At 46.0% G+C, this 15,919-nt stretch overlaps 1 protein-coding gene across 2 annotated transcripts in view; it reads left to right on the top strand.

Annotated features, from left to right (window-relative positions):
- Positions 1 to 15,919, top strand: part of LOC142585057 (uncharacterized) — a 210,338-nt gene that overhangs the window by 92,325 nt on the left and 102,094 nt on the right. For both annotated transcript variants that reach the window (XM_075695516.1, XM_075695515.1), the window contains exons 3-4: positions 7,171 to 7,329; positions 15,051 to 15,134. In XM_075695516.1, coding sequence (XP_075551631.1) covers positions 7,171 to 7,329; positions 15,051 to 15,134 — 243 coding nt within the window. The remainder of the gene's footprint in view (positions 1 to 7,170; positions 7,330 to 15,050; positions 15,135 to 15,919) is intronic.

The following is a 15,919-nucleotide window of genomic DNA, read 5'->3' as shown; positions in this document are numbered from 1 at the left end:
TTTTTGCACCGTATTAGACCCAGTTCAGCTAGACAACACACTCAAAGTGCATTGGGTTCCATTCCACGTTGTCGGCGAAGCGTTGAAGAGGACTTTCAACTACTAGCGAAGTGAAAAAATTCGCAGTTCTGCCGAAAAGGCGAAGCAGAGATCGCCATAGCTGCAGGAAACGAGAATAGTAGTTTTATCGGCCGTATAAGCTTGCAAACATTTCCTTACTAACTGAATTAACAGTGCCAGAATGTGTAAGCGTGACTCAACGAGGTTGGTGTCATGATGTGACGCGCACACAGGTAAACATGAACACATCTCTCTTGATGAGCCTTGAAACTCGCTGTCGAAATTCTGGAGCGAGAAATCGCCGCAGCAGCAAGCAAATTTTGCTTCATGCATTTCGCTTCAACGCGAACGAAACGTCGAGAGAACTGCGCATAACGAAGCCACCTGCACTACGCGCACTCTGCAAACCCTTGCAGACCGAGGCTCACGCGAGCGCGCACTTTTGCCAAGTCGCAGATCGCTTTCAAGACAAACGAGCGTAGGCAACGCGTCCCTGCGGCGTCCGCTAAAGGCGTCTACTACAGCCACAGCGTCGACGATTTGCATGGCTAACGCCGTTTTAGTCGCCGCGGTTGTCTCTACTCTGTACGGAGCGGCAGGCAAGGAGGACATCGAGGCACCCTAGCAGCCGCCGGAGAAGAGCATCCCTTCTCTTTTTCGTTATAATCCACCCCCCCCCCCCCCCCGCCTCACGCGCGACTGGAGTGCGCACGCATCCGGGCCGCGTTCCTTGCTCGCACACGCGAGAATGAAACGCGTTCGCCGGCTCACCCGCACACGCTTTCACTGATATGGAACCTCACGGCGACGGCAGAAATGCGCCAGGAGTGTCCACATAATTGCTATCGCAATAAAAGTACGACAAGAGGTTTGGAAAGTGAGAGGTTTCGAGCAAGCCGAGTCCACCACACTTATTGTGCGGCTAACTTTCCGAGTTGATTTAACACCGGACGCTATGCCCCATTTGTTCAAGATCTTTAGTGACTTAAGGCTCGAGGTCGTTCCCGGGAGAGCTTCAATTTGCCTTCGTTGTCGACGCAAAGAACATATTAGACGTAACTGCAGGGTGCCAAGGGGTGCTCAGGGCAGGAACTCGGCCATGAAGCACAACATTGCGTGCGTGCATATGCAAGAGTTACTGACAGCAGGCAACCTGACGACGAGGGTCCCAAGTGATGAAGGAGGAGGAACGGAGAAGCTGAGAGCGTCCTTGGAAACGGAGGCTGAGCAGGTGGCAAGTGACGCGAAAAAGATGGCAGCGCGATCGGCGTTGAAACAGGATGACACAACAGGAAGAAATCAGAGACAAGGAAGAATGAATGAAGAAGAGGGGTCACCACCTGCACCTGAAAAAGCAGATCTTGGGTGTGACGCGTTGAACGTGGAGATGGACGCGAAACCAGAGACGCCATAAGAGACGCCGGATTAGGCGGCCACACCGTGGCCACGCCTTCCAAGCGGCGCTGGAATGATAGATGAGGTGACGCCGGCGGACAATGTTCAACGTTTGAGGCCGCAGTGGATGCTGGTCCGGTCGACCCGGGCCAAGCAAAGGAAGTATACGTCCTAGCACAGAGGTCAGCGTCGCTCACCCGAGAAGGGCAGGGGGCGCAGTAACCAACGCGACCGGCTCTGCGGTTGACCCTTCAAGCTGTCGTGCCGGCGCGGACGCATAGTTTCTGAAAGTTGCTAATTGCTGGGGGCCTTGCTATTGTTTTGCTGGTGATATTTGAAATGAATATGTCGCTAGGTCCATTGCGCGTGGGAACGCTCAACGTTAGAGGTCTCAGGAGAGCTGCAGGCAGCGTCAACTCCGACGCGTAATGTTGGAGGAAGATTTAGATATCTTGGCGATTAAGGCGAATAAAATATAAAGTGACAGTCAGACTGACGTTATGGTCGTACAGTTTAGTGATCGCTATAATATATGCGTTAGCCGTCCTGTTGGCACAACGGCCCGTTGATGAGTGTTCATTAAGAAAGATTTGAGTATAGTGGAAGAAACAGTATAAGTTGTCACAGTGGACGCTTCGTGCTGTGCGATTCTAACGCACAGCAGAAAATCCAGCGTCAGCGTCCTGTGTCCTGCGTCGACCTTCTCTCAAGCGAAAAAACATTCCGAACCACTTATACCCAACGACGCAGGCCCTCCGTGTAGCGAAAAGACGCTAATGAACAAATTGAAATTTTCAAAGTAATATGCGTCAGAAAAATAATAAATTACAGCTTGCACAAAACCAGCAGACACGATAGCGTCGGATTGTAATTTGAATATACGCGAAAACATAATTCTGTTGTGCTGAAGCCCGAACAGAAACCCCTTTTACAGCGTTTCTACTATCCATACATCAGTGCACGCAGTTCCTGGCAAAACCGTCCAGATGGCGTTCGCCTCCGCGCATGCACGACACACGCAAGAAGCCGCGTTTCTACCAGAAAGCTCGCCTTCGTGCATAGCGTCTGCCGCCTGCGTATCCTGGTAAACATTAGGGTTACAGAAGGTGCAGTTGCCGGAAAGCGTGAGAAGCAGTCAGGGATCTTTGAATCCTATTGCGTTCCACTCTTACAGGCGAAGCTTAGGCGTCCTCCAAATTTGTGTATATTGCAACATGGAATTCCGAATATCATATGTGTGCGCACCAACAAAAGGGAATGACCAGCTGAGTTGTTTTTTTTTTTTCAGGAAATATGGCAGTACATGAAAACAGACACATGTTTGAGTGTGCTAGCAGATTTCGATTGCGTTTTGAACGGGGACGATCGTTCGAGTGATAGACTGCCCTGATAAGAGCATTGTGTTCCCGAGGGGCGCCATTGGAAACGTTCTGCTGGAGGGCATTGTCAGTAACGAGAATGGAGCCAATACTAGACATTAAACGCATTTTCAAAGCAATAACCATGTAAGGTGAAACAGAGCTTATCTCTAGCAAGAAATTACCACACTGTAAAATGATGGCAAAGTGCCGAACATAGCATTTAGCGACCATTGCTTATTAGCCTTCACGACAGGAAAAAAAGATCACCGTAAAAGCTAGACTGAAGTGGGAAACATGGCAGTTCAACGCGAAACTCTTAAAGCACCATCAATTTCAAAATGTGTAGCGATAGAAACTGCTGAAGCAATAAGTAACTGTGAGAGAGAATGGGGTGAGCAATGGGACATGTTTAAAGACGCCGTAAAAGTGAACGCCATAGAGCGGGCAGTAGAAATAGTGTTGTAGAGCGCCAAGAAATAAATAGCCTTAAAGAAAAGAATGCTACAGGAATTGGTGGATGATCAAACTAACTCCAGGCACCTTTATCGAACAAATAAGGGAAGCGAAGAAAAATATTGAGGCTATCAAGATGGGGAAATGCCGTGGCGCACTTGTTCGCGCAAGAACGGAAATAATCTTCGCTGATGAAATGCCAACAAAGCGTCTTTAGGAACTGAGAAAAAGTGTGCGCGAAGAAACGAAATAATTGAAATTGAATAAAAACGGGAGGATTTGCAGAAGAAATCAATAATGCCTTTAAAGAATACTACAGAGACCTCTTCAAGTGCAGAGTAGGGAGCAAGCCTGGGTATGAGAGCCTTTTTCTAACCTCTCTACATAGATTAGACACCGAAGAAAGATAAAGATTATGATTACATATCACTGCAAAGGAGATTGAAGTGGCAATTGAAGACCTTAAGCCTAGAAAATCGCCAGGACCCGGCAGCAGAACAGCAGCGTTTTAAAAACCTTCGCCTCGCAGATAGCCGTCCTATTCGAACGTGTTTTTTAGTGAGGCGTATCAAGAAGGTCGTCTGCCACCGTCTTTTAAAAGGATGTATGCAGTCTTGATACTGAAAAGTGATGACACCAATAAACTGACAGAGTTACAGGCTGTACAGGCCAATTATGCTGACAAATGTAGATTATAAAGGTTTACTGAAGATATTTGCCCGAAGAATACAAGGGGTTATTGGTGCTTTAGTAGGACCGCTTCAGACCTGCGGTCCTGGGACGCACATTTTAGGAAAGTCGCTGTGTTATAAATTGATTTTTAAAAGGCAGTCGACAGAGTATGTCACAATCTCCTGTTTTCAATTTTTTGATAATGTTGGAGTTGGATCACTGATAAGAGAGTTAACGTTAAAGATAGTTATCAGTTAAAATGCCATATAATAATTGTACAACTAACCTCATTATCAACCATGAGCTAACTGAAAGGGTTAAAGTACATTCCTCTGTTAGTGAGGGGTGACCGCTTTTGTTCGCGATACATCTGGAGGCTCTATGAAAAAAATTATTGACAGTCCTGACGCGCGTGGTTTCAGCCTAGAAGGGTGCGATATGCGTTTATTAGCATACGTTGCTGATGTCCTTCTTTTCTTCTCTTATAAGGAGAGTGTTCGAACTGCTATGACAATTACGCGTTAGTTTTGTGAAATGACAGACACTAATATAAACTTGAGTATTCCTGTCAGTTTATGGCACGGTCATTGGAATAATGGGAAGCCCAAACTGATAAGTCGGCTGAGCCTTACCTCTAAATATTTGCACGTGCGGCTTTTTGCACAATCTTGTTGATGAGCAAGTGAGCAAGTACCTCACGCAAGTCTCGAGCGGTTCCCGACTCAATTTTAAGAAATTACATAGAGCATTCCCTGTGTTTCCGTGTCAGTCAGAATATGAAAGAACAAGCAGGAAAAAAATGTTTCGCAAGTTAGCTCATGGGGGCTTGCCGTTACCGTACTTATTATCAAAGCAACTGGTTTCCAGATTTTTGTTCTTGCGAGACACGACAGATCCTTTCTTGCGAACAGTTACTTAAGTCCGGTTGAGCAATGTCATACCTAACTTTGTTGCCTTGATGAGGGAGGGTGGGTGTACGCAACGAGTTAATTTCTACGTGAAGTTGTCGTGGCATTTAGATTGTTTAAACTACGGCTTTTCTATCGAATATTTGGCTGCTGTGACACGTAAGCGGATAAGCACGGATTTAATATAGGGTAGGTTCCCAGAACCACTGTATCTGTTACTTTACGGCGAAGTGCAGGCGGAAGATGGGCTGCAGCATGTGAAACGAAAGATGGTGCGAGGGGGAGTGAACACATATTTTTTTAAAAACTATATACTAATACCTTGCCTGTAAGAAACATAGCTAGAAGAAAAAACGGGCAGTATCCACCGTGATGTACTAGCTGTTTACTTTGCAAGAAACCAGAATCTATAAATCACGTGTTGGAGTGCAATCTTTTTTTGGGATGTTATGCATAGAACTATTAATGAATTGCCGCTAACATCACACGGTATTCGATACTTAGCTACAGGGCAAGAAAGTATACCTCACGGCTTGTTCTTTCTCCTCGCCCTTCACAGCATCTGGAGAAACCGCATGGGTTAAAGAAAATGTGATAAAAATCGCAGACCATCAAACTATCACATTATTGAATAATAATAATAATAATATTTGGGGTTTTACGTGCCAAAACCACTTTCTGATTATGAGGAGGCACGCCGTAGTGGAGGACTCCGGAAATTTTGACCACCTGGGGTTCTTTAACGTGCACCTAAATCTAAGCACACGGGTGTTTTCGCATTTCGCCCCCATCGAAATGCGGCCGCCGTGGCCGGGATTCGATCCCGCGACCTCGTGCTCAGCAGCCCAACACCATAGCCACTGAGCAACCACGGCGGGTATTACATTATTGAAAATTTGAGTAAACTACGTGAGGCGTTTCAGAAATTAGGTTAGTTATGACAATAAAATGTTGATATTGATGGATGCTGTTGTCAAAATGAAAGTTTTGTAATCTCGATCGCAAGCTCAACGCGCAGCGGCGAGGAAGGGAATGCTGTCAGCTGATGGCAGCAGTTTGTATTGATGCATTTGCGGAATGTGTGGAAACAAAGAAAACACGCGCGTATGCTTGGACGCAATGAACGATTGTGTGTTTCCATCACTCTCGGTCGTACGTTACGTTGTGAATTGGTCGTTTCCCTGCGAAGCCGAAGACGCGGGATCGAAGGGGGAGAATTTCAACGGTCGAGTATTGCACAAACGCCCGCGTACCATGCATGGGGGTTGCAGGCTGAAGAAGCGCAGGTGGTCAAAATTCTTAGCCCTCCACTACGGCATGCTTCATAATCACATCGTGGCTTTGGCGCGTAAAAACCCTGAGTCTAATTTTAAATTCTGAATTAGGCGCGACATTCCCGCAAGTACATTCACGCAGGTTCATTAACTTCCCGACAAGCGTTTACCAATGCTTTAGCTTAGCCCTTAGAACGCTGCTTCACACCAGAAGGCAGCCACCAATAACGTTACTGAAGTTCCTTCGTTCATGTTACCTAGTTGAACGACTAGGTCGTTTCCTCCACTACCGCTGGTCTTTGTGTGTGTGTGTTCCTGTGTACATACGTATTTTTGCAATGAATTAACGGTAGGAGTGCCAAACTAGGAAAAAGTTCCCGTGTGTGTCTGTCTGTGTGTGTGTGTGTGTGTGTGTGTGTGTGTGTGTGTGTGTGTGTGTGTGTGTGTGTGTGTGTGTGCGTGTGCGTGTGCGTGTGCGTGTGTGTGTGTGTGTGTGTGTGTGTGTGTGTGTGTCGCAAATGACCGTGGTGTGCTCCGAACCATTATCAGCCGCACTTCGCTCCTCTGACAGACAAGGAGAGCAACACTTGGCAGCGTGGCAAACGCTGCTTAAATCACGATTACAGCACAGATGCTAACAGATGCTAACGAATTTCTCTCGAATTTATCGATAAATCGCAAATGAATTTTCTTGTAGTTGATGCTCTGCTGCGTAGAGTGCCATTGGCGAGAATGGCTGCTCAATTTCTGAACGCCACAGACCATCTGCTAGCCACGCTCCAGTATAGCATCGATCCCGTGCTCGAATGTGGACATGCCGTAAAGCTTGCACATACACGTTGCGCACAAGCAGTACAAACTGTGCAGCTCTCACAACGACCTCCACCTCTTTCCTCCTCATCATGTCGGTCCTCTATAAAACCCTCCCTCAGCGTGGAGTAGCAGGTCAGAGGCACGTAGCTCAGACCTACGTGTGCAGCTTTCTTCTGTTAAAGCTTCCCTCTATATCTCCCTTTCTCTCTATCTCCTCTTCTCTCTATTTCACAGTGCTTTCATCAGGAGCTGCTGCGACCGGAGAGCCAGCAAAAAACTCCTGTCCCGAGGGCCACTTCCCTTGCAATGGACAGGGAAGGCACTGCGTGCGCCGCCAGTTCGTATGCGATGGACGGCGGGATTGCCCGGAAGGCTCCGACGAAAAGGGATGCGGTGAGTGGCCCATCATTACGCTGCAGTTCAATTCTATAGGGACATCGCAATGCCATTACGTGAACGTACGGTGGCAGCGAAGGCTGCCCGGGTAGAACGAAGCCCTACCATTTTGTCTGCTTCTAATCTTATACTCGCCGATATTCTCTGCTCATCAATAATTTATCTACTTGCGCTAGCGGGAGACATAAAGAAACTCGATAAAAGCAACGGCGACGTTTGCACCCTGCAGACATTTCGCCTTTCGTGCCATGTCATGAATGCGCCCTTAATATTCCCTTCGTGTATGTCAATATCGCAATCATTGTGATTAGCCTGGCTTGTAGCTTACGCTTAAACCTGAAGGGCAAATGCCGACTTGGCACTTCAGTTGTCGGACAAGATACAATAATAATGATAATCACATCAGTTCCACCTCTTCTGTTTCTGTGCTGTTATGTTTCCGCAATTTTATGCTGGAGCACACGCGCGGTAACGTGTGCCATTCTATAGAATGTTTCATTCATGTCTTCGGCAGAATAAAGTGTTAACCTTATTGTTAGAATTTTGTTATATTTTGTTTTGCTCCTTTTAACTAAATCCAGAAAAGTATACGCACCGCATCTGGCTGTTCAATCATAATCCTTATATTCTGCTTTTTTACTTATGGAGCAATAAAAATGTTTGCCAATTTACTTTTGTCGGTGGTACTCGATCTTTGGCAGTAGTAGTAGAAAACTTTATTTGTTATTTTGCATTGAAGTCCGCGAGGGTGGAGTTCTCAGCCCAGAGCCCCAGTTGCTGCTGCTATCCGGCTGGCCCGGCCAATCAGGTATCACTGGTCGTCCAAGGCTGTACTGGAAAGAGCGGATTCCCACTGGTATGGGGAGGCGTTGGGTATTGTAGGAAGGCCGGGTGGTTTGGAGCGTTCCCACGCAGAATGATAGAGGTGTGGGTGTCATTGCGACACTTGGTAGGGTGAAAAGTGTGGTGCAGAACAAGGGTGGGGGACGTATTAGTTCGGAGCTGGTGCCAAGCGGCTGCATCTGCATGGTTTAGTTTCGCGTGTAGTGGAGAGAGAGAGAGAGAGAGGAATATAGGAAGATAGGGATGTTAACCAGTCAAGAGTATAGTTGGCCACCCTACGCTGGGAGAAGGGAGAAGGGGAAGAGAGAGAAGGGAGAAAGAAGGTGTAGATACGTGTACGGACAGCACTAGAGTTAAAGCCGCTCGCGCAAACCGGACGTTCTGAGAAAGCACAAATGTGCCTTCACTGCCTGCCTTCTGAGCCGATGATCGGCGGGGACTGGTGCTCTAGCACTGTCTCTTCACTAAGAGGATGATCATCGAATTTCCTCACTGTGGCAAGAACGTTCTGCGGGATAGTAGGTAGTGTTGTAGTATTGCGTGTATGTTGGTGGTATCTTTCCCACCTTGTTTGGGTTGGACGGTCCTTCCACCGACGCCGGGAGAATGAGGCCTCGGGCTGTCGCCTGAATGCGCTTATTGCCAGGGAGAGACAGACGCGTGCCCAGGGGTCCAAACTAAGTGAACTAGTGGGACATGTCGGTCCTTGTGTAGCAATTTATGAGCCATCGAGGAAATCTGGCCTTGTGCATAGTTTCGACATGCTTGCTGGGAATCTGTAAGAATATATATTATCTTACCTGGGGGTTGTGCGCTGATGGCGAGAGTTATGGCATAGTCTTTCGCTTCCGTGCAGTAGTCGATCCGTATTGTGACTGACAACACTGTTTTAGCCATCCAGTCAGCCACCGCTACAACTTTAGCAGTAATGTCGGAGTAGCACGCGGCGCCTGTATAGAAAGTGTCACGGTCGTTGCCGTATGGTCGGTGTAGTGCCACTGCACGTACAGCGCGACTGCCTTTATGGTGTTCGGGTTGCATTTTCCGAGTTACCGGGGCCACTGTAATGTTTTCTCTGATGTTTAGGGCGATTGACAGGGTCAAATACCTCTTAGTGCGTAATAGCCTGAGGTCATAAGAAATCATTATTATCGTCATGATAAAGATTGGGGGGGGGTGTCTAGGGGGGGAGGGTTCAGTACCGACAACATGATCAATCCATTTTGCTTGACTCCAAAAGGCAAGGAACCATTACTCGAAAAGGCACATGATGCATCGGCACACAGTTACTGACGTTATATGAAAACGCAATTCCACGCCTCTGCGAATGTACGAGGGCCGTTTGATAAGTATGGTAAAAATGCTAGAGATGTCAGTACAATCCTGTTTTCTTCTAGGTGGCGCGCGAGGAGCACCCTTCATATGACGGCAGAACTTTTTTGCGCTGGTACCGACAGCCATAGGCACTGAGCTGTGCGGTGATTCCCGCAAAAATGGAAAAAGGTGAACTTCGGGCAGTGATCACACATTTTTATTCAAGACACTGGACGGCTGCCCAAATTAGAGCCGACTTGAGCGATGTTCGTGGAGACTCTGCACCATCACTAAATTCAAACGTGACCGAACTTCGACCCAAAATGAAGCACGTCCTGTGTGTCCAGAGGAGGTCACCATGCCAGAAATGGTATCCGAAATTCATGGAATTGCCATGGAAGACCACCGAGTGAGTTTACGTGAGATAGCTGAAATGGTAGGCATCCCGGCAGAGAAACTTCACAATATTTTTCGTGAGAAATTGCACATGTAGAATGTCTGTGCACGTTGGGTGCCGAGAATGCTGACGATCGACCAAAGGCGCATGAGGGCGGACATCTCGAAGCAGTGTTTGTCAATGCTTAATCGCAATATGCAGAACTTTGACGTCGATTTGTGACGGTTGACGAGACGCGGATACATCATTACACTCCAGAGTCTAAACAGCAGTCAAAGCAATTGAGTGGGCCTGATGAAGGTCCTCCAAAAAAGGCAAATACTGTTTGTTCAGCCAGAAAGGTGATGGCGACTGTCTTTAGGGATTCAGGAGGAATAATCTTTGTAGACTACTTACAAAATAGCAAAACGATAACAGGGCCATATTATGCAACACTCCTAGATCAACTGAAAAAATAATTGCGCACTAAACGACTTGGGCTAGCACGGAAAGAACTCCTCTTTCACCAAGACAATGTTCCGCCCCACAGATCGCTTGTTGCAATGGCCAAATTTTACGAGTTTCGCTTCGAGGTTGGGCCTCATCAACCTTATTCTCCGGGTTTTCGCCCCATGTAACTTTTTCCTCTTTCCAAGCCTGAAGAATTGGCTGGGTGGAAAGAAATAATCTTCAGGTGAAGAGGTTGTCTCAGTGGTAAATGTCTACTTCAAAGGCCTCAAGCCACCCTATTTTTCTGAGGAAAGAAAAAAATTGGAGCACCGCTCGAAGTGTGTGGAGCTGAAAGGGAACTATGTTGAAAAATAAAACATCGTTTTCTGCAAACATGGTATCTGTAATTGCTTTTTGCCACACTTACCAACGACTCTCGTATGGTATAGCAGTGGACCAAGAGACAGGAAACAGACACTTCGTTTCCAAGCAAAGATCTCTCACGGTGCGCGAATTCGAATCTGACACGCTTATACGCCACAAGTAGCTTTCCCGTGGAACAGTTACCTTTGCTGAACACTTTTTTAAACTGTATTTAAGGAAAGATTGGTGCCCATATGTGTCGCCGGCAACTGCTTTTCTCTAGCGTGACAGTTGTGCTCGTAAGGGTTCTGTGAGAAAGAATGATTAGAAGGATAGGATAGGAATAAACTTTATTTGTCCAACGGTTGTTGATGTTGGTGCCCGGGGCTAGGCTGCCAGAGTTCCATCGCCCGAGGAAAATCTTTCGAGATCCTCGGCAACGGCCCTGGCCCGCTGGACGGCCCACTCCTGGTCTTCGGGTGCCTCGCTGAGGAGGGCGGCTTGCCATCTCTCAGCGAGGCGCCCCGCTTCAGAGGGTTCTGCTGTTGTAAACACCGTTAGAAATCGGCCTGGTTGGCGTCCTATGATGTAACTTCGTAGCGCGGAAAAAAAGGACAAGCAAGAAAGCGGATGTCGTTTCCATTCTGCTGAATGCTGAATTCTGGGGGTTTTACGTACCAAAACACGATTTGATTAGGAGGCACGCCGTAGTGGGGCGCTCAGGAATAATTACGGCCACTACAGGATCTTCAACGCGTGTTTAGGCAATTAGATTAGTAGGCACGTCGTAGTGGGGTACTCTTCATTAATTATGACCACCATGCAGTCGTCAATGTCTGTTTACGCAATTAGATTAGTAGGCACGCTGTAGCGGGGTAATCTTAATTAATTGTGACCACCAAGTGATCTTCAACGTGTGTTTAACCAATAAGTGATCTCTTGGAGGCATTGCTGTGTTCTCTTTCATGTGGATGGAGGAGGTACAATTAACGCTTATATTGTGTTTTTTAGCGTTTTGTACGTTTCCTCACGCCTGCTTTCTCACCTAGCTTTTTTCTCTTGTCGTCACTCTGCACGCTGTTATTTGATAATAACCCAAGGTAGAAGCAAGAGCTCTCTTCGGGGTTCGTCTCTGAAGCACCGTGGATATCATGAGGTTTGCAATATTGTAGCTCGTGTTAACCGCAAGCATTCGAGTATAGACCGCGCTGTGTAACCTAAGTGTCGCTCCCCAGCTTGCCAGTAGAAAATTCGAAGAAAAATAAATAAATAAAGTGAATAAAAATGGCCGCCAGAGCTTGTCACCTCTGGAACTGGAACATGGCATGGCATCAAAACGCTTTCATATGACGCAGAAACATTTCTGAATCATTTTCATTTAGCATATACTTTATCACTACATACGAAGTCATATACAAAGTTCAAGATTACTTTAAACGAGAAGAAAGGGGGTTAACCGAGGGGCCCGATTTTTATTAGTCATATCATAAGAAGCCAACAAACACTGACACCAAGGACAACATAGGGGAAATTACTTGTGCTTTTTTATAAATGAAATAAAGAAACGATAAATTAATGGAAATGAAAGTTGATGAAAAAAAACTTGCCGCAGGTGGGAACCGAACCTGCAACCTTCGCATTTACTTACAAAATTACTTTAGCTATACTTACAGATATGTACGTAAATATTCATGCCGACTGATTTTTGCAGTATTGCTTCGTGGGTCTTCGCTATGAAGATATTGTTGTAATTAATTAAACCCCTGTCATATATAGTTTTGCCCTTTTCATGTCTGTAAATGGTCTAATTTTTTATTTTGTGTTGCACAACGCAGGGTTGCCGAAAGCAGCTCAGGACACTGTCAGACATTTTTGTTTGTCTTTGGTCGGATCCCTTAGACATTTCTTTGTCCAAATGGAACCTTCAAGTTATTTATTATGATTGAGTCTGTGAAATGCTTTGTATTGCAATGGTTGTTGCAAAACGCTTTAATGTCACACGTATCAATTTCATATTCTAAAGGAAATGAAGTCTACTTCGTGGGTGACGTGTACTTTAATAAAGCTCGAATTGTGCTGAGCAACTATGTGGTTTGAAAGTAATTACCATGTTTGCATGAACGTAACGCAACTTCTTTTGCGACATTCCCAGTACCAGAACGCACCTCGCACTACATTCGGGTTCGTAACATGCATAATCGTAATATGTGTATATATTTCTTCGTTTTCGCAAAGACCGAAAGTTCCCCCTCGCGTTATATTTGTGGTCTCGCTATTTAAACGAAAATACGCGGTACAGCATACGTCCTTTCTCTCAATTTTTGAGCGTTGCACCAGGCATGCAATATGTTTTCCTGGTCTTTTCAGTGAAATATGCAATATACGTTGTTTAGGTTTTTGTTGAAATAGGAAGCGTGTTGGCGAATGTCCAACGAAAAATGTTTGCAAGAGGTAGCTCAGTTCTTATTTTTGTGTAAAATGTCTTCTTCAAGCGTTCCGGAGCATAATACTGCAATTATACTACAACAATCGTACAAGACAGGGTTCGAAATTGTCCAAGAAAAACGCGGGGGTGTGGGGGGGGGGGGCGCAGGAAGAAGGAGCGTTAAGAGTAATGTGTGACGAAGCTTTCATTTTGCTGAAGTAGTGATAACCGTTTGAAATCATTATTCAACCTTCGTTTCTTTCTTATTTTCATACGTTTTCCAATGTCGCTAGATGGTTTCCGCTATGAACTATGAACGCAACTGGGTTCATATTTAGAAAAAAAAAAGATTAAGGAGGACGTGTCGAAAGTTCTCGCGAAGTAATGAGCTTGAGGATCAATTAAGGACTTTGTAAATAAATTCTATTGCAAGTGCTTTAAATTACAACGCGCGGGCAGTTTCAGACAGGCCAGCCATATGCGAGCAACGTTTTAATGTAAGTGATTTATTTACAGGAAGGTGATCCTTTTATTGCAAGTTCTCGAAATAGATTCGCTGAAAATTGAATTCCGATTCTGCAACTTTGCATCAAATCTGCTGTCTTTTCTTATCCTCGCTTACCTTTTACTGAAGTCTATGGAAATCTTAAAGCATTCTAGACGTTTCTGAATCTGCTTCAAGGAATCGGTGTGCCATACTTCAGAGTTAGATTCAGAAGTGGTTTCATTTGAGCGTTATATGAATTACAAAATTTTCGTATACAGAATAAGGCACGTGCGCTTCTAGAAACTCAATATAAATGTGAACTCGTGCATATATTCTGGATGTATACTATTCATTAACGCTGCGTTTATAGATGCCTTTCTTGGAAAAGTACGATGACCAATGTCAGTATAATTCAGAGGATCTGATTTTTTTTACCGCTCTCGATAGCATGTTAGCGATAGTTATGGTAAATTTTAACAAACTGATATTAATTACAATTAAAAGGATTGAAAAAGCTAAGTGGGTTTTACGCGCCAAAACTGCAATCCGATTATGAGGCACGGCTTAGTGGGGGTCTCCGGATTAATTTTTAACCAGCTTGCATTCTTGAACGTGCACCTAAATCGAGGCACACGAGCGTTTTCTGCATTTCTCCCCCGTCATCACGCGGCCGCCGTGGACGTGATCAAACCTGCGACCTTGATCACGGCAGCGCAACACCATAACCCCTGGGCTGCCGCAGCGCGTCGAGAATGTGGGCAAACAAAGAAAAAAAAAATATACTCCCGCATCGAAACAAAACGCGTGCGCACATGTGGATACCGCGTCTCAAGGGGCTAATACCTGCAACGTCCTTCCTTGTCTTGCAAAACGCATCGAATCGCATTCAACGAAGCCTGGCCTATACGGTATCGTGAAAGAGCCCCAGCGGAGCGTTTTGCAGAGGCCGGTCTTGCATGTAAAGGAACAACTGTCGGCGACAGTCTGACCTTCTCAATTTTTTTTCAGGGCACTAATTACTGCCGCCGTGGCCGAATAGCCGTGGACGACAACATTTCGGCCCGAAATGAACGCGCCGTTGTGCCTCAGGATTCAAGTATAGGGGGAGGAATGTAAACGACACCGAGTTTAAAATACCGATGCCGCCACGAAGCGCTTATGAAAAGCCTCAAGCCTGGCGTGCGTCCTTTCATTCTGCGAGACAAAATTAATGTCCGAAACGTTGTATTATCGTGAGGTCATGAAATACAAAACACATGACGAAATATGCTGCTTGGACATCTCGCATTATGTATCGCTGAGCCGACCGCGAGCTCTTGCGACATGAAGATATTTTGTTCTCTCTTTTGACTATAACACATCGTAAGCCTGGAAGATGGATTAAAGCATTAAAGCCGGTGAATTGTACGCAGTCACGTGCGTGCGCGTCACATGTTCCCCTCATTTACGCCCCTGTGCAGGGGACGAGAACCTGAAGAAGTTCATCGAGGACTACTTCCAGAAGCGGCCCGACGAGGACCGCGAGAAGAAGTCTGGCAAATGCGGTAAGTTTTTTGCATGATGCTGCGTCATCCTATTACGTATTCACGACACGAACGCTCAAGCTAAAACATTCACAAAGCATGAAAACGCAAAGGCAAACGTTTTTACTCGCTAGTCGGAACAGCGCTTAAAACAGAAGTTAGAGCAGACCACGGACATCAGTAAAAGAACAGTTCTTGTTTTAATTGCTGAGTAGACCACAAGTATAGTCACTTGGCGCAAGCAAGGAAGGACGGGAAGGGACAGAGAGAACGCCAACTTTCGACTGTTAATTCTATATTGTGCACCATCCAATTTATACACGCAAGCCAATGCGCAACATACAACGCAGCTTGAATCACGCAACACCCTAATCACAGCCGGCTATCCAAAAACCTTCTTTCTGCATGAAAAAGTGAAGCTGGTGTGTCGTTATAATACAAGATGATCCTCGCTCCTTAATGTGAAACGCGCCTAAAAGTTCACGTGCCATGGTCACCCTGTTTTTTCCGAGAATCCGTATCTTGTCCAGTCGTGGCTCACACGGATGTGAATTGCAATGCTTAGGCAAATATGCTCCATCTTTGCCTTTCAGTGAAAGCTCACCTTCCCAGGCACGCTCATTTACGCAACGCCCAGTCTGTCCGACATTTGTCTTACCGCAAGAATATTTTCTTTCTCCGAGGCCGTAAAAGGCTCTTAGTGGTGCGTTCTCTCTGTCAACCTGGCAGGCAACAAAGCGCTACTGATAGGAATGCTGCACTAACTGGGCTGCACTCCTACACCTGTAATGTTTCTTTTATTTCGA

The sequence above is a fragment of the Dermacentor variabilis genome, chromosome 6 (assembly GCF_050947875.1).
Source record: "Dermacentor variabilis isolate Ectoservices chromosome 6, ASM5094787v1, whole genome shotgun sequence".
NCBI classification, from domain to species: Eukaryota; Metazoa; Arthropoda; class Arachnida; order Ixodida; family Ixodidae; genus Dermacentor; species Dermacentor variabilis.
The sequence above is the reverse complement of the archived record's forward strand: the minus strand, read 5'-3'. Positions and strand labels throughout refer to the sequence as shown.